At 38.4% G+C, this 25,591-nt stretch overlaps 1 protein-coding gene across 1 annotated transcript; it reads right to left on the bottom strand.

Moving 5' to 3' along the window:
- Window positions 1-1,702: 1,702 nt before the first annotated feature.
- LOC127213839 (leucine zipper protein 2-like) lies at window positions 1,703-14,805 on the bottom strand. The gene is made up of 3 exons (XM_051174287.1): window positions 14,693-14,805; window positions 12,017-12,098; window positions 1,703-1,835 (listed from the first exon to the last, which is right to left on the bottom strand). The coding sequence occupies exons 1-3, from the start codon at window positions 14,731-14,733 to the stop codon at window positions 1,710-1,712; spliced, it is 249 nt and encodes an 82-aa protein (XP_051030244.1). The 5' UTR covers window positions 14,734-14,805; the 3' UTR covers window positions 1,703-1,709.
- Between the last annotated feature and the right edge of the window lie 10,786 nt (window positions 14,806-25,591).

Genomic DNA, 25,591 nt, shown 5'->3' with positions numbered 1-25,591 from the left:
GATAATTTACATAGTGGAAATGGTTGCTCACAACATTAAATAAAGGAATGTCTAAAGCAGACTGTAAACTCCCCTGAGAAAATGAAAGCGCCTCACCTCTGAAATGACAAGACCAAATACAATGTATGCTCTTAATGAATTGACAGTTCTTTTCTATAGTTGTATATGATAGAGGCAGTTTTCACATTTATTATTCTGTGTATTGTACATCATTGATTTTATCTCATTGACTTTACAACGGATACTTCTTCCAGCCTTGATTCAGAGATTAAAACGCTGGTTAACTTGCTTGAAATTGTACCCAGTAGCAACAAACCACCAAAATTAATCACTTACTTCACATGAAAAAGTAACTAGAAACCATGTTATCCACAAAAAAAAAAAAAAAAAAAAAAAAACATCATTTTTTTCTGTGGTTGGTGAATGTCCCCAAGTTCAAATCCCTTAATCCTTTTTGAAGACACCACACTTACACTCAATGATATTTCTAATCCTATCTATTAAATATTGCTAAGATAATTTTGTCAATCCAGCAAAATACAAAAACTAGTGAGTTGGTTTGAAGAAATCCAATCGTGTATTCACATCCACTTGGAAACTCAGAATAAGAAGTGATTTAGAACGAGGATTTTTACACATGCAGTCACAACAAAACAATGTCATAACACGGTAGAGCGGGGACTAACGTGCAATAAGGACTTTCTATGGGAAGGAGATGGTCTATAATGACCCCGGACACAGCAGCACCCCCATGAACACTCAGGCAGGAACTGGAGTGGTATTCCTCTGTCAGAGAGTGGTGCTATCCCCAGGCAACAGATACTTGGAGGAAGCAGGGAGGGATAATGTCCCAAACCTTCAGGCAGACCTGAGTACACTGATTTTATCTGTGACTCGTGGCCTGCAGTTCTTTGCAGCAGCTAAGTTCTGCCGTGCTCAGCTGCTTTGTTACTGGTACTTTCCCCAATAGCCCTAGGGATATATGTGGATGATTCATAGTATGCTTTAACTACTGGGCACAAAGTTATGCATAATAATGGGCTGGTCGAAAGTCATCCCGAGAAAGGAAAGTCACCGGGAATAAAGTTAGAACATGGTGAGGAAATATTACTAAAATATCCCAAGAGCATCTTGGGCTCAGAGTGTGTGTGATACAAACCTTACCCCTATTCATCTACAGGCAGGGTGGGAATCCATTAGGAATAGTAACCTGAGGCACCCCATTACATTATGAAATACCGTATCACCTCCACAACACCGTGTTCACTGAGGCAAGGAGATGGAATGATTACCTCAGAGAGATTTGCAGCCACGCATTTACAGAGCTGAACTGAAATGGGGTTTCTTTTTAATTTACTGGAGTTTTCTCTACAATACTGTTGGTTGGCATCTAGTTCTCTTGTTCACTTTATGCCTAAGCTCCTTTTAAGAAACCTAACACATATCATTTCTTATCATTTTAGGACAGAAACATCACAGGGTGACCTTTAACAGGGGCTTCTCTGCATGTAGAGGACAACACATTTAATCCCAGATTTAATATTCAAACCTAAAGGTAGTTTCCAATTATCTTGAAAAATACAAATCAATGAAGTGAAATCCCTTCTATTTCCTAAGCTGTGAGGTAGTAACTCTTAGCATCCCTTTTCTTCATTGTGGTGTTACTGGAGCTCAACTCAGCATTAAAGTTCCCCAAACTTCCGGTAAATTCATATGTGTATTTTTTTGTAATATTTGATTAATGTACAGTTTTCATGTAACATGAAAATTACCTCATTCTGTAAGTCACGGATCATTTTGCTTTTCCTTTCCACTTCAGTCTTCAGAAAATTAATCTGAAAACAAATAGAATATCATGGATACACATTCTCAATATATTTTCCTGGTTTTTTTTCTTTGTATCATTTTGAGGTACACTGAAATTATTACACCTTCATTGTAAATAAAGGATTAAAGTATTCATTAACTAAAACCGTAATTTCCTTGATCTTTGTTTAATTAGTTCATTATATTTATTATTATGAGGAGAGTGTTCATTACATTAAAATTTGGGTAAGTTTTCAAAAGCATAATTTTATAATAGTGAGATGTATACTTTTTTATTTAATACAAATTAGTCTACATTTATCTCTAATTAATTATGTGACTAATCAAATTTGGAGCACTGATAATAAAAAAAATAATAATAAAGGTGGTAAAGATCAAGGTAATTGGTATAGCTCCAAACACAGTGAATTAAATAATTTGGGTTCTTTTGAAGACAAGTACAGGCCATCATTCAGCTTACCATCAACATCCATGCTTTCATGGTGGTTTCCATTATCACCATATCCCAGTATGCATGAGAAATCCACATCCCAGTAAAAGTTACCCCAGATTTTGACTCCAAAATATGGCAGCCTCTTTTGTCTTCTCTATGGTGTTTCAGATAAGAGTCAGCTGCTCTGTCTTTTCTATGGTGTTTCAGAGTCAGCTGCTCTGTAGCTCAGGTGAGTAGAAGATGCTAGTGAGCACCATTTAGGACCGCAAAAGTCAAATGATGTGCTCAGATGATTAGCACGAAGAGAGCAGCAGCTTACACGGATGGGATGAGGCCAGCATCTGAGTCATATAGGTAGAGAGGTATAAGGATGATTCCAGATGGATTTTTCAATGTCTTCAAGAGCTGCTACAGCCATGCTGTTTCCTAGAAGACCTATGGCATCTGACTCCTGATCTTCTTTGCTTTCGATAAAGGACTACTGGAGCCTTATATTGCCTGTAAGTGCCCTGTCCTTAAGAGAATCCATGAATATAACAGCTTCATCTGTTACTGAAAACTCAAGCAAAACCATTTGATAGTGATGGCATATATAAAACAGGCGATGCTTGAGAACTATCTGGTCTGTTGTTTGGTCATTGGTTCTCAATGTACATTTGAACTACAGGAATGCTTATGTCAAGGAAATGTCACTAATCACACTCACTGTCCCGTTAGATAGAGAATTCAAGACCATTGGTAAACAAAAATAATTACCTGGAAGGGCATGCCGCATTTAACATTTATATGTCTTCAAGACCAGACAATGCCTTCTGGTGGGCATATTTCATAGCTAGCTCTATACTTAAGTATTTCGTTGGCAACAAAGAATTTATAATGAAACAGTTGAAACAATCTTAGTTTTATACACAACCTTCACTGATGCCCTTCCTTCATTTATTGATACTATTCAGTCTGTTTGCATTGCTAAAATTCACATTTATTAGGAATACATGGAAATATATTCAGTATCAGGCCTGCAATTCTTTAAATACTCCACACAGCCATAAAATCTTGAGAATATGAAACTCAAATATATTCAGAATATTTAAAAAATATTAGCATTTTGAGATGACTGGCTTAGAATCCCAGCAGGATTTAACATCCCTGGAGAAATAAGCTTTCCAAGTATTTACTTAAATATGTTTTTTTTTTCTTCCAGAGGAAAAAATACCAAGTATTTGCTGTGAGCAAAACATGGAAAAACAGTGCTTTTTAAGGCTTGATGAGAATAAAAATTTTATGGAAAGTCTTGCTTTAGAATTATGTCTCATCCAGGACAAGTTAAGCCATAAAAGATAACAGGAGTCATGAAATGCATCCAAACAACATTAATACCTTTAATTATCATGGTCACACCTGCTCTTTTGTTATCCCTGCTGTCTGCCAGGCTTTGGCAGGGCAAACCCAAAGCTGAATGATTTCCCAGTGCAACATACGCAGAGATAGAAACAAATCTTCCGGTCTTCATGAAAAGTATGTTGAAACATGATTATATCAAGGGGGATCTACTGCTCAAATAACACAAAATTTCAGAAATGTATTTTCTTTCACATTTTATAGCTTAATAAACAAGTTATTATGTTTCATAGAATTGTATTTTGGACCAGGAAAAAAAATCTTCACTCACTGTAACAGTTTTTTTTGGGAGAAATGTACAAGCTTTCTTTTGAATAAAATGTTACAATTCAAAATTTAATCAAGGTTGCCATAAAAGTGTATTTTCCCTTTAAATATCAAATGGTAAACTATATTTGTAGACTCAAATCCAATTCACCATCATAATGAAGGCAAGGGAATTATACAAACCTCCCTTAGCCACAACTTTAACTACTACAGAAATAGGAGGCAAAATAATTAGTGAATGATTTGCGAGAGTAGAGATGTCCACCATACAGATGCATTCAAAGTTTAGCAGAGAATATTTATATAGAATAAAAAATACCTAGTTGTTCTTTTTGAGGTTTGTAAAACTGCTCCTTCCATGTTTTCACAAATGTTAGCACTTTACTCATTTAAAAGATGACGATGTTGCATTGTGTGTTTGTCTCGAATCCTTGGTACTGGCCTGTTGCTGAACACCAGGATGGCTAGCATGGGCTTCTTTGACAGAGCTCTGGGGAACATGGACGTGAGGAAAGCATTTTGGCCTAAAGATGTTATTTCCTTAGCATGCTTTCTGGGATGGTTAATATTCATTTTCAGCTTGATTAGATTTAGATAACCCAGGGGAAACACCTGTAAGATTATCTGTAAGGGAGTTTCTAGAGAGATTTTATTGAGAAGACCTAACCTGAAGGTGAGTTGCACCACCCCCCCCAAGAACTGAATGATTTAAGAAGAAATAAAACACAAATGGCCAAGAAGTTCTTAAATAAATGTTCAACTACTTAGTCATCAGGGAAGTGAAATTCAAAATAACCTTGAGATTTTTACCTTACACCAGTCAGAAGGTCCAAGATCAATGAAACAAATGAAGCTCATGATGGCAAGGTGTGGTGTAAGGGGCATGCATTGCTGCTGGGAGTGGAAACTTGTACACACATTATGGAAATTGGTGCGGAGCTTCCTTGGGAAGATGGACATTGATCTACCTCAAGGCTGAACTATACCACTCTTGGGAATAAACACAAGGGGTTCTACTTCCTACTACAGAGACACTTGATCAACCATGTTCATTTCTGCTCTATTCATAACAGCCAGAAATTAGAAATAGCCTAGATGTCAATCAGTGGAAGAATTGAAAAGGAAAATGTGGTACATTTATACAACAGAATACTACTCAGTTGTTAAAAAAAAAAATGAATCATGAAATTCTCGGGTAAGTAGATAGAGTTGGGGAAAAATATCACCTTGAGTGATGCAATCCAGACCCTAAATGACAATATGGAATATACTCACTTATATGTGGATGTTAGCTATTAAGTCTATAAACAAGCTATAATCCATGTAACTACAGAAGTTAGGTATAGTGTTAGGAGTTGGTGTGTCAGGGGAGAGGGAAGGGTTGGATTAACTAAGGAAGGGCATATAGAGTAAACAGTTGTGTATGGATGTGGGGGGGGGTAGGCCACTGGAACTATAGGTAGGAAGAGGAAGGTCAGTGAGAGATGGAATACGGTGAGGACCAGCAAAATCTAAGGACAGTTTGAAGGGCCATGTGGAATCCTAACACAGCAGAAGAAGTCCTAAAACACATATGAAGGTGATCTAAATGGAATGACCAAATAAATGGGAGATGGTAGCCCAACTGAAAATGGTAACATCTAATCTAATTCATGGTCAAAGGGGCCCCTTGGGAACTCCCAAACAACCCAAGTTATTGCCAAGACTATTGGTTGCTCTCCACAAACTGATGGTTAGGACTATTGCTGAAGACAACACCTACACAAATCACTGAACATGGAGAAGTCAAACTGATGCCTACATAAAGCCTTCATCCCTACTGACGAGTGTTCATGGTACTCGAAGGTACTCTTCTAATTTTATTTTATTTTATTTTTTTTTATTTTTCTGAATGCCTCTTTGTATCCCAATCAGAGAGAGAGAAAGAAAGGGAACAGATTTGGGTAGACAGGGAAGTGGGAAAGATCTGAGATTGGTTTGGGGAGGAGAAACCATAATCAGAATATATTGTATTAAAAATAACTGTTTTCAATGGAAACAAAAAGAAGCCAGGGTGACAAAGCTGAGGTGTCTCTGTGCTCCCTGAGGGCTGCACACTGTGGCCAGGTTGATCGTGGTCTCCTTGTCCTATCTTGAGCGTCTCTTCTTACCTCTAAGTGCCATAGAGGGTGCACTCCAGTGACTGCTAACGGAACCCCCTTCTTTCCTTACAGTGCCCTTTATCAGATACGTTGAAACATCAACAAGAAAAGCAACTAACACACATTCTCAGTGTCAGGACTGGTGCGTCACACATACTAACTAGTCTTAAAGGAACTCTGCTCCACAAGGCTTACCATTGTCTCAACTGATTTACGTTCCCAGGAAGTATCACAAAGAAGCGAGCAGTCATCTGGAGATTCAAGGTCTTTGTTTAAGCTCTTTATTCCACTTCATTGGTCTATGCATCTAAATGTATATCAATATCATACTGTTTTGACAGGATAACAATGGAGACTAGTCTACACTAAAATATAATGCTTGTGTATGTGTGTTTGTGTTTGATTGTTGCTTTTTTATTTTATTGAAAATATTTTCTTCATACAATATTTTCTGATATGGTTTACCCTCTGGTAGAATTTGTTGAAGGAGTCAGAGGACCACGAGAAGGTTTTGTTTTTGTTTTTAATCTAAGGAATTTTTTTTCTCTATCATTTTTGTGAATTTTTTTTCCTTGGTAGATCCTTGAAGATTATCATAGACATTTTGATAGAGATCTCGTTGAGTGTGCAGTTCTCACTGGGCAGTATAAAAGTTTCAACAATGTGCAGCCTTTTCTCCATGGCCATGGGAGGCATTTCTATTGTGTGTGTTTGTATGTGTGTGTGTGCTTGCTCATGTTATTTAACCAGTTATTATAATTTTTATGACAGGTATATTTCCTCTGTTTTGCTAAATGCATCCCTATATATCTGTAGTCATTGTAAAGCATTGCTGAACTGCCATCCATGTTAGATACTTCACTACAAGGATGTGAGAACATTATTCACACTTGCATATATGTGAGCTTCATACCCTTAAGCACTGAAAAATTCAATCATAACTTAGAAGGTCTTTGGGGTAAAAATGTTTTTGGAGGTTTGATCTATTTGATCATAATATTTGCAAAAGTGATGATTTGAATTTCACTTTCTCATCTGGATGTCTTCTCTTCCTTTCTCTTGCCTGACTGATGTGTTGAGGACTGCATTACTATGTTGAGTAAAAGTGAAAATTAGCAATCTTTTCTTGCTCCAAGTATCAGAAATCTTTTAACCTTTCGATAGTAAATATGATATTGGCCTTTTTATTGATGTTTAATAAGGATCAGGAGAAACAAATAAGCCAAATAGATGTTTATTCAGGGAGAAATAACTCACAACATAGACAGATGAACACCAGCAGGTTCCTGGTCCCAAGGATGCCTCCCAATGTCCTCCTGCCCCGTGCTGCAAGCAAGAGAGCTCCCCAAGCCCCCTCCTCAACTTTAGTTCCCCCAGGTCACATCCAGCCCTGTCTTCACCCCCCAATGGGCATGGTCTACTCCATTAAGATATAACCCTCTTCTTTTCTAATAAGTTCAGGTTTTTTACATGAAGTGGCATTGCATTTTTCAAGTGCCTTTTGTGCATCTGTTGATCATGTATCCTTTGTTGATGTAGTATACTTCCATAATTAAAGTGACTATTTGAATATCCTTGAATCCCTTTTTATGAATTAATTTTTCCATCATAAATAATCTTTATTATAACTTGTTTTATTAAGTTTGATATAATTTTTTTAATGTAACTTTAACACTGCTTATGAAGATAATTGCTTTTCATTTTTTGCCTGGTGTCCTTATCTGGCTTGTTGAATATATTTGTAAAAATTGCATTGTTATTCTTAAATTATTCTTTTAATTCCATTAAATGAATTGGTATTAGTTTCTTTTTAACAAACAAATTTAAAGTAATTTCTTTACCATTAAGCATTTCTTTGCAAACTATTATTTTTATTTGTATTTCTTGTTAATATAAATGATGCTGAGAAATGTGGTCTGTTTTTTCAAAATTAAGGAATTATTTATCCATTGTAAATTAATTATGTTATTATAGTGAACAGAATATCTTTCAATATAGCACTAGCATTTTTGCATATATAGAATAATATTTTTATTGCTAGTGTATGACAATTTCAGTTTTTCCTGGTTTCACAAAGCTATTTCTAGTAATACCTTTGTTCTGTAAAGTCTTTTGTTTGGGAAACATTGCTTAGCAATTGTTTTCCTTAAATGTTATTTTGTATTAATATTCCTAATGTGCTTGTGATAAATAGTAATATTTTAACGGTTTTCTATACATTTTCCAATTATTTTAATTTATTTTGTCCTATTTTAAGATCCTGTGTTAACACAGTTAAACTATTTTAATTCCTTGTGGTTTCTAATGCATCAGGATTTTGGTTAGTTTGGAAGCTTGCTTGCTTCTCCCCTTGTATGTAGACCTCTTCTAGTTCTGTCGTTACGGGATTGTGAATAACACAGCTCACGTACATATGCGACCAGCCCCCTGTGCCAGGATGTTCCAAGTTGTCAGTTCCCATGAAAATTCCCTTGCATAAAGAGTTCCCACTATGGAAAACGTTACTGAATTATACTTGCTGTTGTCTCCCACCACTTTCCTTCCGTCTCCTTCTTACCCCTTTGCGGGGAAGATCAAAGAAAACCAGGGCAGTGCTTTCTCTTTAGCACCTGAAGTCACCTCGGGAAAGGCGTTCTTTGAAGCTGGTCACTTGCAATCATTGCTTTACTCTATGAGCTGCTCTTTTAGCAATGCATGATTTCATGATTTTTGCCATCACGTCGGGGAATGGATGTGCACAATTAATTTTTTATGTTCAGGGTAGGTGTGAAGCAAATCATATGGTACTCCCCCACATCATCCCACAGCCTTAAAGCTAGCAATTTAAGTAGAGCGATTACACCGTTCATGTTGAAATTGATTTTCTACATTATACTATTCCAACATACACAATGCAAAAAGGACATCATGTATTTTGCGCTGTGATATAATTCTGTGTTTCCCAACACATGATCGTTCTGAAATATCATCACGTGCCCACATATACTTTTATGCATTCCTAAGTATGTGTGTGTATATATATATATATATATATATATATATATATATATAAACATAGGAAAACATGCGACTTTAAAAATATGTGTAGCAGTTAAAGCAAATAACAGTAATAGCCTATCTGTAGGTAAGAAGACACAAAGCATCATTATCACTGAATTGTCTTGTAATTATTAATGAGAATGAGGTTTCAAATGTTTAGTCAGGTGACACATCTCACTCCTATAACAGGAGCCTTTGGGACTCTGAACCTCATACAGCTCATTGGCAGCTCGTAAGAGCAGCTGCTGGAAATCCATGCATAGCACCCGGGTTGTGTAAGTAAATGGGTTTGATTAGTAATGACTTTGAGTTGAAACGTTAGAACATCCCTAATGATTAAGAATAGACTCCATTATTTGAATCTCTCCTTGTCAGACATTAATCTCACGCCACCCTTGGTAATGCTTACTGTGACATTAGTGAGTAGTAGTGGTGATGATAGCCTACAATTTTCAAGTTAGTTACAATTCATCATCCACTCTGCTTAGTACCGTGTGTGCATAGAATCATAATTACTAATGTACAGCCTTATAAGTATTCCAAGTAGTCAATAAATAGGAGAGCCCCAGGGAAATGAAATGATCACATATGAATATGGAATTAAAATAGTGGGCAGAGAGGCAAGGGCAGAATTTAACTTTCATCTCTACCAGAGCCTATATTCCAGATATAATTACACATTTAATTACAATATGATTATATTTCTAGATAATAAACATCATATTTTAACAATATATCATTGCTACTTTAATAATAATAATAAAAATCCTTATTATTTTAAGATAGTGATACACTATCTTAATTGGATAAATAGACCAAGTGGCAGGACTGATTAAGTCCACAGGATACTTACTCCATTAGGAATTATCCTCAGGATAGCTAGCTCTCTGCTAGCAGGTTTACACTTAGTAGAAATGTTAGGAGGGTGGGGATAGACGTGCTAAGGCTCCAAAAGAAATTCACAAGAAAGATACGGAGAGCATGCTGGATGGAACACAGGGGCCGTACTCCGTATCCATGACATTTCCACAGCTGGATATTCTATTTTGGCTTTTGCTCTTTCAAGAGTGGCTGTGCTCTCCTTGAAACTCTGTATGCAAAAGTGTGGGAGTTGCTGTGGTGTGTGCCTCGACTGCTCTGCCGACTCGCAATGTAAAGCAAGCCAAAAATTTGCCTCCTGTGAGTTACATCTTCTTAGGAATCAATCAATAAAACAATATGGCTTTATTACAAGGATCTGAGAAAATAGTGAATAGAGTATGTCTGTTCTCAGGGCCATCTCTTTTCATCAGATTAGATTTCCCTAGACAAATTCAAATGAAGTCTAATTGGGCAGCACAGAAACGATATTGCCGGGAGCAATCTATCATTCTAAGTCAGCTACTGAGGGAAGGGACGACTGGGAAGGTGCTAAAAACGGTCCCTTTCTTTTACACAACATTTGGTGTCCAGATAGCCAAGCATTAGAACACCCTACATAAAATCACCAAGTGTTTTCATGCCATCCAAGTATGTGTTATTGTGACAGATGATAGTGATAATGAGAACTCTTTAACAGCAAACAATACTAACACAGCAAAGATGGCCATCATTATGGAAAGGGCTGCCCTCAGGAGTCAGCTGTCTTGGGTGACAAACTGCCCTGAGATTCAGGAGCAAAACTCCACACTCTAAACAAAGTTGTTAGAGTCTTTGCAAATTAAAGGTTCACCACAGTGTCTGGGGAGGCTGGGATTCCAATACCTGAGCAAGAGGGATCCTTGCATTTACCTTGCCTGTAGTTTCTGAAACTGAGGATTTATTTGATTGGTGCTCCAGAGTTTGCTTCAAGAATTGTGTGCTGGGCCAGCCTCATTCTGACCAGGCCAATAGTATTCTTGAAATACCCTTCTATCTCTTCCTACCTCCCTCACTGTAGCCACAATAACCCAGTATCATATTTTCCAATAACAATCAATCAGATCAAGAGTAACACACTCTACTGCTACTCCAAGGCACTTTAGACATGCCCCAGTGGCCTTGGGGGCAGACACGCACACCGAGGGGCAGGTCCTGTGTCTCGAGGGCACTGCAGCGGTTCACACTGCCCATCCTTAGTGTCAGCTGTCTCAGCAATGCGCTTCGGAAGTCACAACGGGGTCCAGTTCCCTCTGGTGGCCAGCTCTAGCCTCCCCCAAGTGGGCCCTGGGCATAACATACGGTCCCTCTTCTCAGTAATGCATTCAAATCTCTTAATCTCTAGCAGACAAATTTTCTACGGTGCCATATATTATATTTTAAAGGCAGATTCAGGCACTAGGTACTATATAGTCTTATCTTTGTAAGCGGTACACAAAGTGAGCCTGCGAACTGAAGTGGACAAGTATATCCCCACATTGCTTCAGGAGCCAATTTTCCAGTCTCTGCTGCCGACCAGTGATGAGAGCCAAAGTGTCAGTGTCAAAAGGGCATTATCTTGGAATGATCTGGAGAGCAGTTGGACCCTTAAAGTGTAGGTCTTACCCTATGAGTCCTTCTGCAGATAGGACAGTCCTGACCCTGAGTGATTCCCATGCTGTGGCAGTCTGGGACAGCTTAAGAATCTGCACAGGTTACCCGGCTTTCAGTTAAATTTCCGCCCATCCAGGAGCCACTAATGTGAGCCTGAGCCAGTTCCCCGCCTAGCCTACCTATTGGTTCATCCTTCATACGGAATAAATAGGAAGAGCTAGAAGACCTCCAAATTGAACACAACATTCATCTTTTTTCTTATAGTAAATTGTGGCAAAGTATTATACTGGTTAAAATGATGGTTGTAGTGACTTCACTTTTACTTTTTATAGTGTATTCTCCACCGCTGATGTGAGAAAAGGAGGGAATGACTTCTCAGTCCCAAAGCTAATCCACAGAGAAGAAACACAAACACACTCACTGTGGCCTGATGTTTCTCCGCTTTCTCAGATGTCTCTCTAAGCTGATTCTGCAGGGCCTCCTGGAGAGACTTCATTTCTTCCCTAGGTTAGGAGAGAAAAGAACAAAGAAGAGATATCACATGACTCCACTATTTTCCATGAACTTCACAAAAAGAAGTTTGTCTATCCATCTAAAGCTAAGGAGAAGCTAACTATAATTATGAAAAGCTACAGCAATACAAAAGGATGCATCTAAAAACACTGATAACAAAGGGCTTTCTTTTCATGCACATGCATAACGTAGGTTATAGTTAAGGGAAATTGCCTTGTTATTATGTTTTATAAGAATCTCACAATGTGAATCACTGAACAATGAAGCATGTTCAATCAACTCAATATACCAATTCGAGTTGGAAAGCGAATTTCACTGACAGCACGTAGGGCGTGAACAGGCTTGGTCAAAAGACATTATAGCCTTCCAAAAGAAATTATTGTGACCTTCTGATCTTCATAATTTCTTAATTATTTATTTATTGTGTCTTTGATAAACTTTAGGGCCTGAGAATTTTTTTTTTTGTGAAAACACAAGGAAAAGAGATTTAGTTCTAATTATAGCTTAAGGGGAAGAGGAAAGAAAATAAGTGACTATAAATGCATGGATATTATTTCCCAAGATCATAAATATGCATGGATTATGTCTTGTTCTGATAGGGGGTAGAGAAAGGCAAATACTACATTGTTCTCCTATGCACAATGTAAGTCAAGACAAGTTCTTAGTGTAAGGGTTATTGGAGTGAACAAGTCACAATAATGCAGTGAATATGCATGAGAGATGATGTGTATGACGTGTGTGTGTGTGTGTGTGTGTGTGTGTGTGTGTGTGTGTGTGTGTGCGTGTGTGCGTGTATGTTCATTTGACTCTAACAAAAATGTATCTTCTTTACCTAGTCTTCCCTCTTGAGGCCATGGGTTCCCAGCTCTCTATGTCTCCTTATCACTTTAAACAGAGTTGGCATAACATTCTTCTGAATTAACGACTGCACTCACTGCAGAGCTACCCACAATGAGGTCACAGTGTTTGACACTGAGGTCCATGCACTTTGCGAGACCCCCTAGAAAATTTTGTTTCAGACCCAGTCCTTCCAGCTTCCTTAATCACTGACAAGTGCCTTGAGTCATGCAGATATTATCTTTGGGTTTCTTCTATACATCTTTTCATTCCTTTGTTTTAATTGATATGGAATCATTTGTTAAAAAGTAATTTCCACAAATCTCAGTTTATTTTAGCTGATAATTACTCCTTCAGTACATACATATGTTTTTTCTAGAAAAAAAATACATTGTCAAATTGTTACAGTGTTGTTCAATAGATACCCCAAACTCCTCCTTTTTAACTGAAATCTTGTATAACAATTTCTACCAACCCCTACCCTGTGAATACCCCAGTAGAAAGGGGACACTATTAAACTCCCACTTATAAGAGGTCAATATTTTTAGATTCCTTCAAATGTGCTTTTTTTTTATCTTTTTCTCTCTTTTCTTTTTCTTTTTTTCTCTTTTCTTTTACAATTATTGTGTAATTAGCTTTGCTTTGCAGGTGAGGAACCTAAAACAAACAGAAGGAAAACAAAACAAAACAAACTGGCTTAAACATCAACTAGACAGTAGGTGGCTAAGGGGCTGCCATGCCTGTAGCTCACTGGTATTGCTAATATAAGTCACGAAAAAGACAACTGTTATGAATTGTTTTCCTGCCAGCCTGGTCCAACAGCCGTGCCAAATAACACAAAGAGACACTGTAGTTGATATAAAGCTGTTAGCCTGTTACTAGTGTTTCTTATTGGCTACCTCTGTCTTAAATATTAACCCATTTCTATTAATCTAAGTATTTCCACGTGGTCTATCTTACTGGAGAGAGGATCTGGACCTCTGTTTTCTCGAGTCCTACATGTTGAATCTCCTCCTACCTCTCCCTGACTCCTCCTTGTCTTCTAGTCGGGCCCATCTTGCTTTCCTATTGGCCAACAGTGCTTTATTCATTAACCAATGCGAGAAACATCTTTACAGAATGGCATCTCCCATCAGACAACAAGTAAAGAGATATCAAATTACTTTAACACTGGTATCTAATAACTAAAAACAAAATCTCATCATTGTAAACAGTGAAGAGTAGTGCATGTCACTGATATTTTAAACGCATTAGTGACCTGACCTGAAAACATATCAATGTCAATGTCAATACAAATGTCAGCAGTGGAGACCCAGGCTCATGACAAGACTGATAATCAACTCCTCACCTGTTACTTGTTACGTGATATGTGTAATATTTTTGAACAGCATGTTTTGCCAGCATGGAATGATGTGGACATTGAATTTGACCATTGAAAAGTTTTCAAATCCCAAGGATACAGGTTTTAGCAGTTCACTTAACTGCTCTGAGCATAGCCCCTTTACCAAGTCCCTCCCTGGAATGCAGACTCTCAAGTCCCATCCAGAAACACGTTGACATGAAGTCTTGGGTAAACGGCATATACATAACGTGCACTCAAGAGGTTAAGTTCACACATTATAGCGGATCGATTTGAAGAGACTCCCTGGCTGTATTTTAATAGCATTGCAAAAACCAGGGTGAGGAGGAGGTCTTACACCAAAAGAAAAAAGGAAGAATAGAAAGGGACATAGAACTCCAGTCTTACCTCTGTTTCTGGCCTAACTCCAGAAGCTTCTGGACATCCATTTTGGAAGATTGCTCGTCATTTTTCAAAGACTGAGGGAGAAATGAGGGAAAGGGGTCTTATTTAGATAAAGCGCTGTCATTCACTCTATTGTGTATATTTAGTACCAAGTTTTAAGGACCTTTGTTTATTGAACAAAGATATTAAAATTGGTCCCACCCCTCCCCCAGCTACTGATGATGCCTGGGACATACATAGGCATTGAAGAGACACAGAAGGACATGTTCAACTCTTAGTACATGAACAGCTTTCGGTTGAAGCTCACCAATCATATTCATCCAATGTTGGAGAAAAGAGAAATATCCTGCAAATACCTAATTTTCTTTTTAAAAGTCGTAACCTTTTATTTTTTAAATTTTTGGTGTGTGTGTGTGTGTGTGTGTGTGTGTGTGTGTGTGTGTGTGTGGTGTATGTGTTGTCAAACATGTCATCATGCAGGTGGATAGGGCAGAGGATAGATTTGTGGATTCAGATTTACATATGTCTCTAACATAAAACTCCAGCAACGGGGCTATCGTGGCAAGCACCTCCCCCCACTGAGCCATCTCATGGGCTTTCCAGTCTCTTTATAAATACATTTAAAAAAAAAAAAAACCTTCCCTACTTCCTTTAAAACCTGTCCTCAGCTCAGCTGCTATTTTAGATTAGCTCTTGTATAGTTCCAGCAAATGGGAAGGCTTACAGAAAGCTGACCTGCATAGGTAAGGGAGTAACCTAATTGAAGTTGAATGCAGTCAAAGGCACATGCTTGTTCATTCATATCTGTGTCCTGTTTCTAAGTAATGTATCAGGATGCGGAAAGTCAGAAGACCAGGTACTTTTATGCCTTGTCACTGTACATAGACATTATGAAAATAATATATGCCACTCTGGTCATTATTACTTATATAGTTGCAAATCCAGGATTTAGAGGGCATCAATTAGAAGAGAAAAGCTCCAGAAGCTCTTCTTATACAAATCTGTCAAATAAAACTTCCTTAATAACTTCCTTATTCATGCTCGGTAAACTGTTTAATAGAGTAACCTGTCATACTTGATATTAAAAGTTTAAATAGCAATAACCGTTTCTACAGCGAGGCTGTGAATGTAGGGAAATGACAGCGGTCTAGCCATGAGGGTATTATTTCTTAATGTTTATTTAACGACACCTATCCTGAATCATGCAAAGACTTTGTAAAGCATGGTGCTGCCTGGATAGTTTGAGCCCGGTGTTCAATAAAGAACTCAAACACAGCATTAGCTCCCCAGGAGATACCTAGGCGCTGGCAAGGATTAACGGAGAGTCCCTTTAGGAAATATCAAGTAAGTGACACTCTATGGATTTAGGAAAATCAGCTTCTTCTAAAACACAAAGAGGGCAGTTTGAGGAATTAAATTGGGTTTGATCTCAAGCACCCACATGGAGGCTAAGAACTATCTGAAACTCCATTTTCAGGGCATCTAGAACTTTCTTCTGGCCTTTACAGGTATTGCACGCACATGGTACACAGGTGTATGTGCAGGCAAAACATTCATTCACACGAAATTAAAACAGACTAACAAACAAATACTTTTAAGAAATAAAGAAGAAGCTAAAAAGAACAAAAAGAAAAGTTTTAAAAAGTAAAATAGATAAATAAATAGATAAGGAAGTCGTGTTTGGTGTATTGAGGAGCTCTGTCCTCTGGACAGAACATGCCAGTCATCTTGAAATCAGAGTGACTGTGATTACTTTTAACCGGTTTACCCAAAATTGGGTCTAATAACATCACCCTATTAAAGACAGGACAGGTTTTTCAATGCAGCTGATAGAGTGCTTGCCTAGCATGTGGAGACCTCCAGGTTCTGGACTCCAGTACTATATACAGAAATGGGCACGGTAGGAGGCCTGGGTAATCCCAACACCAAGGAGGCATGGATATCAGATGTATATGTTTCTCACTGACTACATAGCAAGCTCAAGGCCAGCTTGAAATGTAGAGCCTGTCTTGAGACAAACAAAACATGGCCACCCAGCAGGAGTCGCTCACAGTGGGTGAGAATGGGTATCCACGTGTGGTCTATGCCTCTGCTCACCCACACACCCCTCATTAACGCCAAGTAAACTCATCAGTTCACCAAGCCAAGCTTAGGTGGGATAGTTTCTGTGTGTGCTGCTAGTTCCCAGTTTCCTACTGGGGATGAATGGTCATTTTATTCATGTTTTGTCAGGAAAAGTCACATACACAAAGTTGTATATGTATTTACTTTAAATTAGAAATCTGATCTCACCTTTTTTCCTGTGAATGACTTCCCCACATCTTGTGAGCTACTTAAGTCTTCACTCCTCATCTTATAGTGAACATAACAGCATGCTAAGTTCGTGGGGCGTTTGCTGAGAGATTTCATTAGGGTTAAACAGTGAAAAAACATTTTGTATAGCAGGTGCCAGAAAACAAAAAGTCATTTTCAAATCAAAGTTGTAACATTTCAGGGGAATTTTTTTTCCTGTTTCAAAAATAAAGCTGCATGAAAAATTTTCTTAAGCAACGTTCTATTGTGTGAGGAGACACCTTCACTGAGGGAACATGAGTGTCCTGGGACCACAGTAATCACTGATCTCTCCAGGGCATCTTGCCATATGCTGAGGACAAGCTCCTGTGCCAGGAGCTCCATTCCCCCGTGGACAGGCAGATGTCTTGAATATTCCTCTCAGGCTTGTTTACCTGTTAATTTTCCTCTCTGTACTCTCTGCCTTGTCTTTCCCAAATAAAGCAGGATCAATTTGCAGCCTCCTGAATCCTCCTCTTTGCTTTTTTTTTTTTTTTTTAGAATTTGATGCCCAGACACACAGCGCTTTTCCTCATGCTCTTCCTGACCAGCTGCTGTCAGGTGGGGTTGGTCTTTCAATGCATAGCACAACTTCTGCAACAAGAGCCTAAACAGTACATTCCAGTGCTGGTGGCACTCGTTACTTACCTGTGCGCTCTTTCTAAACTTTCTATTTGCAGTATAAAAGGTTAGTAACTTCAATAAGGCGTTCGTGTGAAAATTAAAGAGGAGCGATGGAAAGATAATCCAACACATGAGCTGGACCAAATTCAATGCTTTGTTGGTGGACTTCACCGCCACCATCATCTTTCCTACAATGCCAGCATGGCGTCAGTGTGACAGATAAAACATGGACCAATGTAACGTACAGCCTCAGCTCAGTGATGTGCGGAAAGGCTTTGGAGCAAACTAGCTCAGGTTTAAACTGTAGAGTCTTTATGACTTTCAGAACTAGTTCTTTAATCAGTATACATAATAAGAAAAGAAAAGTCACAATAAAAGTATCATAGGAAATGATACTCTATTTGTTTAAAAGAATTATGCCATGCAATGTCGCCAGAGAATTTAGTATACAGTAGATACTCAGTGAATGCCGTTCTTTGTCTCATAATGTGTCTTATAAAGTTATTTGCCTTACAAGTCCTTTGTGTGTGTGTGTGTGTGTGTGTGTGTGTGTGTGAGAGAGAGAGAGAGAGAGAGAGAGAGAGAGAGAGCACTTGTTTTCTGGTTTTGTGTTTTTATGGGAGTCTTGAAGTAGGAACATGTAACATGTGTGTATCTATGTCTACATGCATTTATTGTGTTTTTGTCTTTGGCTCTTTTCCTTCTACTTAGTTGCTTTGATCTTATTCTAATTGGTTTTGTTTTATCTTATTATTTTTATTTTATTAATAGCCCTTAGATGTTGCTTGTTTTCTCATAAGAGGCAGAAATGGGCTAGGTCCTGATGGGAGTGGAGGTGGGGGGGGACCTGAAGGAGTCGGGGAGGAGAAACCATAATGTATGAAAAGCAATCTATTTTGAATAAAATATAAAAGTTCTCTCACAGGAACAAAAAATAAAGTACTATCTGATATTTTAGAAGATTTTTTATGTGAATACACAGTGCTTTTGTCTTGTTTTAAACATGGCAGTCTCCTTTGTAAAGCATTATTCTATTTCTCTGACTCTCGGTCTAATCCTCTCCATCAGTTTGTAATATAAAGAACACAGGGGTCAAATTGATCTTGGAAGCTGGGAGAAACTGATGGATTTGGCTTATACAGAGTTTTCCCCTTTTGATGTTTGGAAACTGCAGGACTCTAGACAGTTTCAAAAGACACCTCCGTTCAAAGCTCAAATAATAATAAATATTAACTGGATGGTAAAGCCTAGAGATGTAGAGAAAAGTGTTGAAAAATGCATATCTGTTCAGTGAGTGACTGGACTCCTTTGCTGCCCACAAGATTCGCTTCCAGCTCACCTGGAGGTTGACTTTGATCCCATCCAGTTCTCTGGATGTCTTTGTCAGCTGCCGCAGGACGGTGCTGCGTTCCTTAAAGACTTCCTTCAGCTGCTTCTCTAGCTCTTCATAGTCCTGTCTAACACAGAAGAAAGGCGTGAGAGCCCTCCACACACTTCCACCTGGCCGTGGGCCTAGTCAGTAAGCCTCAGTGCTTCGGCAAACTCTAGACTGAAACTTTAACAAGCACTTCTATTATTTAACACTTCACTTCCAGAGAACCTATCCAGACCAAGGGTCCCGAGACAGGGTGATTTCTGCGCACGCAATGTAGTTTGCCTGGTGTAGTTTAGAAAGCATATGATTTCTGTATTTGCACTATATTTTTCTAGGCATTTCAGTATATGTTGCAAGAGACGGGGTTTGGAGAACTATCCCAGAGGGTTAAGGCAGGTTTTCGTACTTGGGAACACACTTGGAGCCAGAGCCAGATAGAGAGCATGGGCCTTGGTTCCATTCTTGGTCCACGGAGAAGAAAACCCAATGAAAAATAATCGACCCCCTTTCAAATGCGTGCAAGAACCTCTATTGGTTTTAGAGTCAGGCCAGAGAGGGACAACCATTATGGAAGGCAGTCAGTGCACACCGCTCTTCCAGTGTAATTTCAGACAGAAAGATGAAGTTCACGTTCAAGGAAAAGCTCAGCATGCAGTAAATATGGGCTTGTGGATGTGTACCTGTGAGCTTGAGGGGTGGGCCTGGGGCGCGGAAAAAAAGGGTTTTCTGGTTATTAAAAAAATAGGAGAAGATGAAGGAGAAGGAGAAAAAAGAAGAAGAGGAAGAAGAAGAAGGAAGGGAAGAAAGAAAGCAGACCTCTACCTAATAGGGGAAATATGCAGTGACTACTGAGAACACGAGAGAGAGAGAGAGAGAGAGAGAGAGAGAGAGAGAGAGAGAGAGAGAGAGAGAGAGAGAGAGAGAGAGAATTCCAAGCAGACTTCCTAAGGAAAATACCTTAAAATATAACAGATTATTATAAAGGTTAATATGAATCAGCTAGACAAAGGGAGAAAGCACTTGTAAATAGCCAGTGGCAATAAAGTTACTATGGGTGAATAAATGTCAGCTGTGAAGCCGGGATGGACGAGTGCCACATCTGGTTGCTGGCAAGGAAACGTGGGAAGAAAGGGACACGCAGGGCTTGTGAGTGACATTTAAGACTCGGGGCCGTGGTGGGGCAGAGATTTTGGAGTGCTTTCTCTCTCTGAAGATTTGGAGTTTCGGAATTGTGGAGAACGGGATGTGGGCACTGAAGTCGTCCAGGCAAGAGTGCCTGACTGCACAAGACTGGAAACACATAGTGACTGGTTTTCTTACCATGCGGGAAATGAAATGAATTCGAAATCCGCTCTTGAAAATTATTTCGCTTTTGTGGACTCTGGCTAGAGATGGCGGTTAGTGATGCGGCCAGTGTCGGAGATTTCAGCAGCGTTTGTAATTAGCCCTTCGCCAGGAAAGGCACAGGGAAAGGTGGTTGCATCCACTGTAAACTTTTAGAAAAGGGCACCGAACTTCCTCCGTGTTAGTTTGTAAAATGTGAGAAACTGCCTCTGCCCACCGTTATGTGTTAAAGTGCGTGGTTCATATAAATCTTTGACCTCAGTGTAAATAATGAGGAATATCTTTATTCCCAAGGAACTTAATGCATTTCATGCCTGTTCTGTAGAACTGTGGAAGAGTAGTTTGCACTGTGGAGTTTATTGGTGGCTAAGAAATTGATTTCATCTAGCAGAGATTTCAGGGACAAGTCTTGGTTTTGGTTTTACGTGTGTATGGATGTTGCCACCCTTCAGCTTCTTGCATAAAGGGAACTGGAATGGTTCATGGACAGGAAGCACACTATTCCATGATGGCCCTGACACAGATCCAAACCAACAATGATTAATCAATAACCATATGGTAAGAGACTTTCCCAGGAGTTCATAGGTCGCACTGACGAAATCAATTAACAAATGATAACAAGGGTCCATCTCTGTCTCACCTGAAAGTGCAGTGTCATTTCGTGCCCATGATACATGTGCCCAGAGTATCGTATATATTATAAATCAAGCTGATTGATAAAACACATCGACAATGTTTTGCATGAGAGATGATAGAACTCATTTCGTACTCACGAGAACTCCAGGAAGTAAGTGCTCCTGGTAACTCTATTTCCCAGTAGAAATAACTGAGTCAATAAGATAATAAGTCACTTCCAAGGGCAAGATCCTTTTATGGAAGTGGCCTATCAGTCAGCTCCGTGGTCCCTGTCTTAGCCACTGCTCCAAAAATACGCTGACATCAGACCAAGAATGCTGACCTGGCTATGGGTGTAGAGCTAAATGTTCGTTGTATATTTGATAAAATGTATAGTTTATTGCTTCTTCCCCCTATGTTCAATAACGCTTTGCTTTACATTTATGATTTCTCATTAAAGTATTATTCCTTCTTGCTATGTTAGTATAGTTTTACAATCGTCTCTCATTATCATATTTAGTGTTTCCAACCTCCATGACAAAACACGCCTTAGGACTTTAAACAACCTACTGTTCGGTAAATGCAGCAGTAGGATACAAATGAGAGAGATACAGTCAGGGAACTTAAACAATTGATCAGCCCCTTCGGTTTTCCAAGATTGTAACTCTACAGAGTTAAAATGGGCATAAGTTCGGTTTCACGTGCAGTAATGCTGTTTTCTTCTGATAATAAAGGAAAAAGGCTCAACTTGCCCCGTGTTCTACTGTTGCTTGCGTTGTCTCTTGGGGGTCCTAACCGCTGACAGGTGATATTAGGCATTCTGTTCTGTGTGCTCTCCAGCCAATCTTACCACCGTATGCAGTAAAACTACCAAGTGATTTTGAGTATGTGCTAGTGAGCTTGCGTTCTCTAAAATACCTTAGCTTATCCAGGCACTTGATAGCTTTCTATACTTCCAGATAGAGAGGATATACTGTCTTACCCTTTGAGAAAGTTACGTGTAAACGACACAGGAATGGAATCCGTACTAGGTACTTTACTGTTGCTGTGACAGTGACCAAGGCCTAAAGCAATCTAGGGAGTAAAGGTTTCTTTCTTCTTCCAGTGTATAGTCTATCACTGAGGGAAGTCGGTGCAGGAACTCAAGGCAGAAACCTAGGAGCAAGAACTAATAACAGAAGCCAGGGAAGAGTGTTGATTACTGATTCTTCTCCACGGCTGGCTCGGTCCACTTTCCCATGACACTTAGGAGGTAAGGCCAGGGGCAGCACTGCTCACGGTGACCTGGGCCCTCCCCTGTCAATCACTAGATGAGAAAAGACCCCAAAGTCTTGCCTTCAGGACAGCCTTACAGAGGAGGCATTTTCTCAGCAGCGGCCCTCGGTTTCCATAACTCTAGCTTGTGTGAAATTGACAAAAACTAGTCAGCACTTATTTACAGCTGCTTTCTAAAATACCTCTCAGCTATTTTGTGAGATAATGGCTCCATTTTAATAAATTGTTGCTTCCATTTCTCTGTATCAGCTCTACTCACGTTTAAGTAGGATTAGATCTTGCATTTGTTAAGATTGTCACAACAAAGTACTACAGAATGGGTAATGGAAATACTCTGTTTTTCCTCACAATTCTGGAGTCTCAAAATAAAAAAAGGGGGCTCCCTGAATATGGGTCTCAGCCAGAAGGACTGAGCAGTCTAAGGGACCTCAGACAGTGGAGCCAGGATGTATCCCTGGTGCACAAAAGGACTTTGCGAACACATCCCCCATGGAGGGATAACTACCTTAACCTACAGACAGGAGAGAAACCCTATTCCCTACTTCACATGACCTGTCAGATCTACATGACCCCACCTGGATGGCGTTCCCTTACATATGGAATTGCGGTGGGGGGATGGGAGGGGAGGGTGGTTAGAGTGCATGTGAGAGGGCAGAGAGGGTAAAAGGGAGAGAAGGAGGGAGGGAGGGAACTGGGATCGACATGTAAAATAATAAATTAAATTTAAAAAAATGCTTTGACTCCAAAATTTAAGTTCAAGGACAAGTTACTGGGAAATGGATTTCTATTTTTGTTTCCACAGAAAATGAAAAGCTGTGGATTCCTTCCAGACTAATGTGGTTTGATCACGCCAGACCGCCTGAAAGAGAGCACCAGGTGATCCTACATTCAAAACAGCTGGAACAAGCAGCCTTACAGACTACAGCCAGGATTTCTGCATCTTCTTAGAATCCCCCATGACAGCGCGCCTTACCAGCAGGAAGTAGTTTGGAAAGAACGACTCCCAAATTCCCAAACATTGTCTATAAATGTTTGTTTTCATTTAAATGGACTTGGTTATATAAAATAAATTAAAAAGATGAAAAAAAAGCTGGCTCAAGGTTGGGTACTTCAGAGACTATGAGGGCCTCTCTTAATGCAGCGGGCTCCCTTCTCCCAATTTTTTGCACATCTTTATTTCTTGTGATTATGCGTTCATTTTTTTTATAAGAATCTAGTCCTACTTGTATTACACCATAACAAACATATTTTAACTTGATTTTTATAAAGATTCTATCTGCAAATAAATTTACTTCTAATATACGAAAGGCTATAATACATATGCATAAAACCTACGGATAAATATACACAGAGAAAATCCAATTACAACAGATTTCTAATCTAATTCTGAACTCAGTGTTCAATATATTTTCCTGATAATTATTCTATGTAGAAAATACCATCTATCTATCTATCTATCTATCTATCTATCTTTCTTTCTATCTATCTATCTATCTATCTATCTTTCTTTCTATCTATCTATCTATCTATCTATCTATCTATCTATCTATCTATCTATCATCTTTTATGTGTCATCAAGGAACCAAACATCTATCACTCTTTATCTGACATTTATCAATTTATCTTTTGTCTACCAATGATCTTTCTATCTATACATATATATGTATATACATATGTAATTTATATATTATAATCATCACCTGCCACCTATCAACCAATCATCATTCTTTCAATGGTTAAAGAAAACAAGACATATATTTTTGTATTATATCTTGATTCATTTATGAAAAGGTCTATTTCAAAGAAATATCATGATTTAATTATTAAATTTCTATGTTTTATCCTCATCCTTTCTAAGTTTGCTCCCTCCAACTATTCTTGTTCTTATTAACAATGTTTTGCTTTTGTTTTTTCTCAATGAATTTAAGAATTATGTTAGTTTTCTATAGACACCTGCAGGGAGTTTATTTGAAAGTACACTCACTCAGTTATATTAAGGAAAAAAAATAACATCTGGGCATCTAACTATCTAGCAATACACAAAGTCTTACACACTATTCTAGCTCATGTTGACACTTCAGCACTACAGTGGAATTATTATATGCAATTAGCACTCATTTGTTGAACTTATTATTGTTGTAGATACTTTTCCATTTAATTTCCTATTGGATACTCCTATTTTTGGAACTAAGAATTCTTTAAATTGATCTTTGTTCCAGACACTGTATCATACATTAGTAGCTGTCTTGATTTTCAATTGATTTGCATGGGAAACCATGTTTTTATTTTTTATAGTTTTTAGCCAAGTGACATTATCCACTCCCATAATTGTTTGTAAGTTGTATTTCACCATTTACTCAATGACCCCTCACCCACTTTGATATAGTTTCCATAGCAATGTTGAAAGAGAAAATGAGAGAAGCCCTTCTTTATCCTTTACAAAAGATGTATCATGTAGGGTTCATCATTGACTACAGAGATTTGTAATTTAAGAAGGAATCTCAGGCCACTTGTAAATGTGGATGTTCCTGTGGTACTGGGTAAACACAGAAAAATAAACACATAGACATAATTCCAGGAAAACAATACATGAACCATTGAAAGTTACATAAGTAAGAAATTTAAGGAATTGAAAATATGGTAGAAGCATCAATGTATGTGCACTCATCATATTCACTTCCCCTCCATAACATTACCAGATTCTTGACATCATTCTTTACAATAGTTAGGCAATGTTTGCTTCAACAAAGTATTGTAGAGGATACTTAGTGGAACCTGTCTTTTCTAATATTGGTAGATACATGTGTAAATTCCACTATTTGTGTGTTTATGAATGCTGCTTTTGACTGGTATGAATAATGGATATTTTACATAATTTGTTTTGTTAATATATGAATTAAATCATACAGAAAATACCTAAAAGCCTATGAATGGAATGGATGTACCCCAGAATATTTGCAGAGCCATACATTTGTTTAGTAACTATGGTCAACAAATTGCACAGGTCAGTTGTAGAGCATTACAGGTAAAGAATTTCTGTCACTTCATATTTTTATCTCTACTGGCATTTTCAAGATTATTACTTTTTTATATTCAGTAAGTTTAGCAGCTTTGAATAGCAGCTAACTTTAGCTATCGTGTGCATGACAATGTGATTTGTAAGCTGAATGTTGCAGAAATGGCATTCACATATTTTCCCTCCAGGATACTTCCATAACCTTCAGCTGTTTTTAGTACCTGTATGTTTTTCATTACAGATCTGTAATTAATGCTTACATACTCCTTACATGCATTCCAACTGCAGTTCTTAGTTGGTAAGTTTGTCATGTATTGCTTAG

The sequence above is a fragment of the Phodopus roborovskii genome, unplaced genomic scaffold (assembly GCF_943737965.1).
Source record: "Phodopus roborovskii unplaced genomic scaffold, PHOROB, whole genome shotgun sequence".
In the NCBI taxonomy this organism is placed as follows: Eukaryota; Metazoa; Chordata; class Mammalia; order Rodentia; family Cricetidae; genus Phodopus; species Phodopus roborovskii.
The sequence above is the reverse complement of the archived record's forward strand: the minus strand, read 5'-3'. Positions and strand labels throughout refer to the sequence as shown.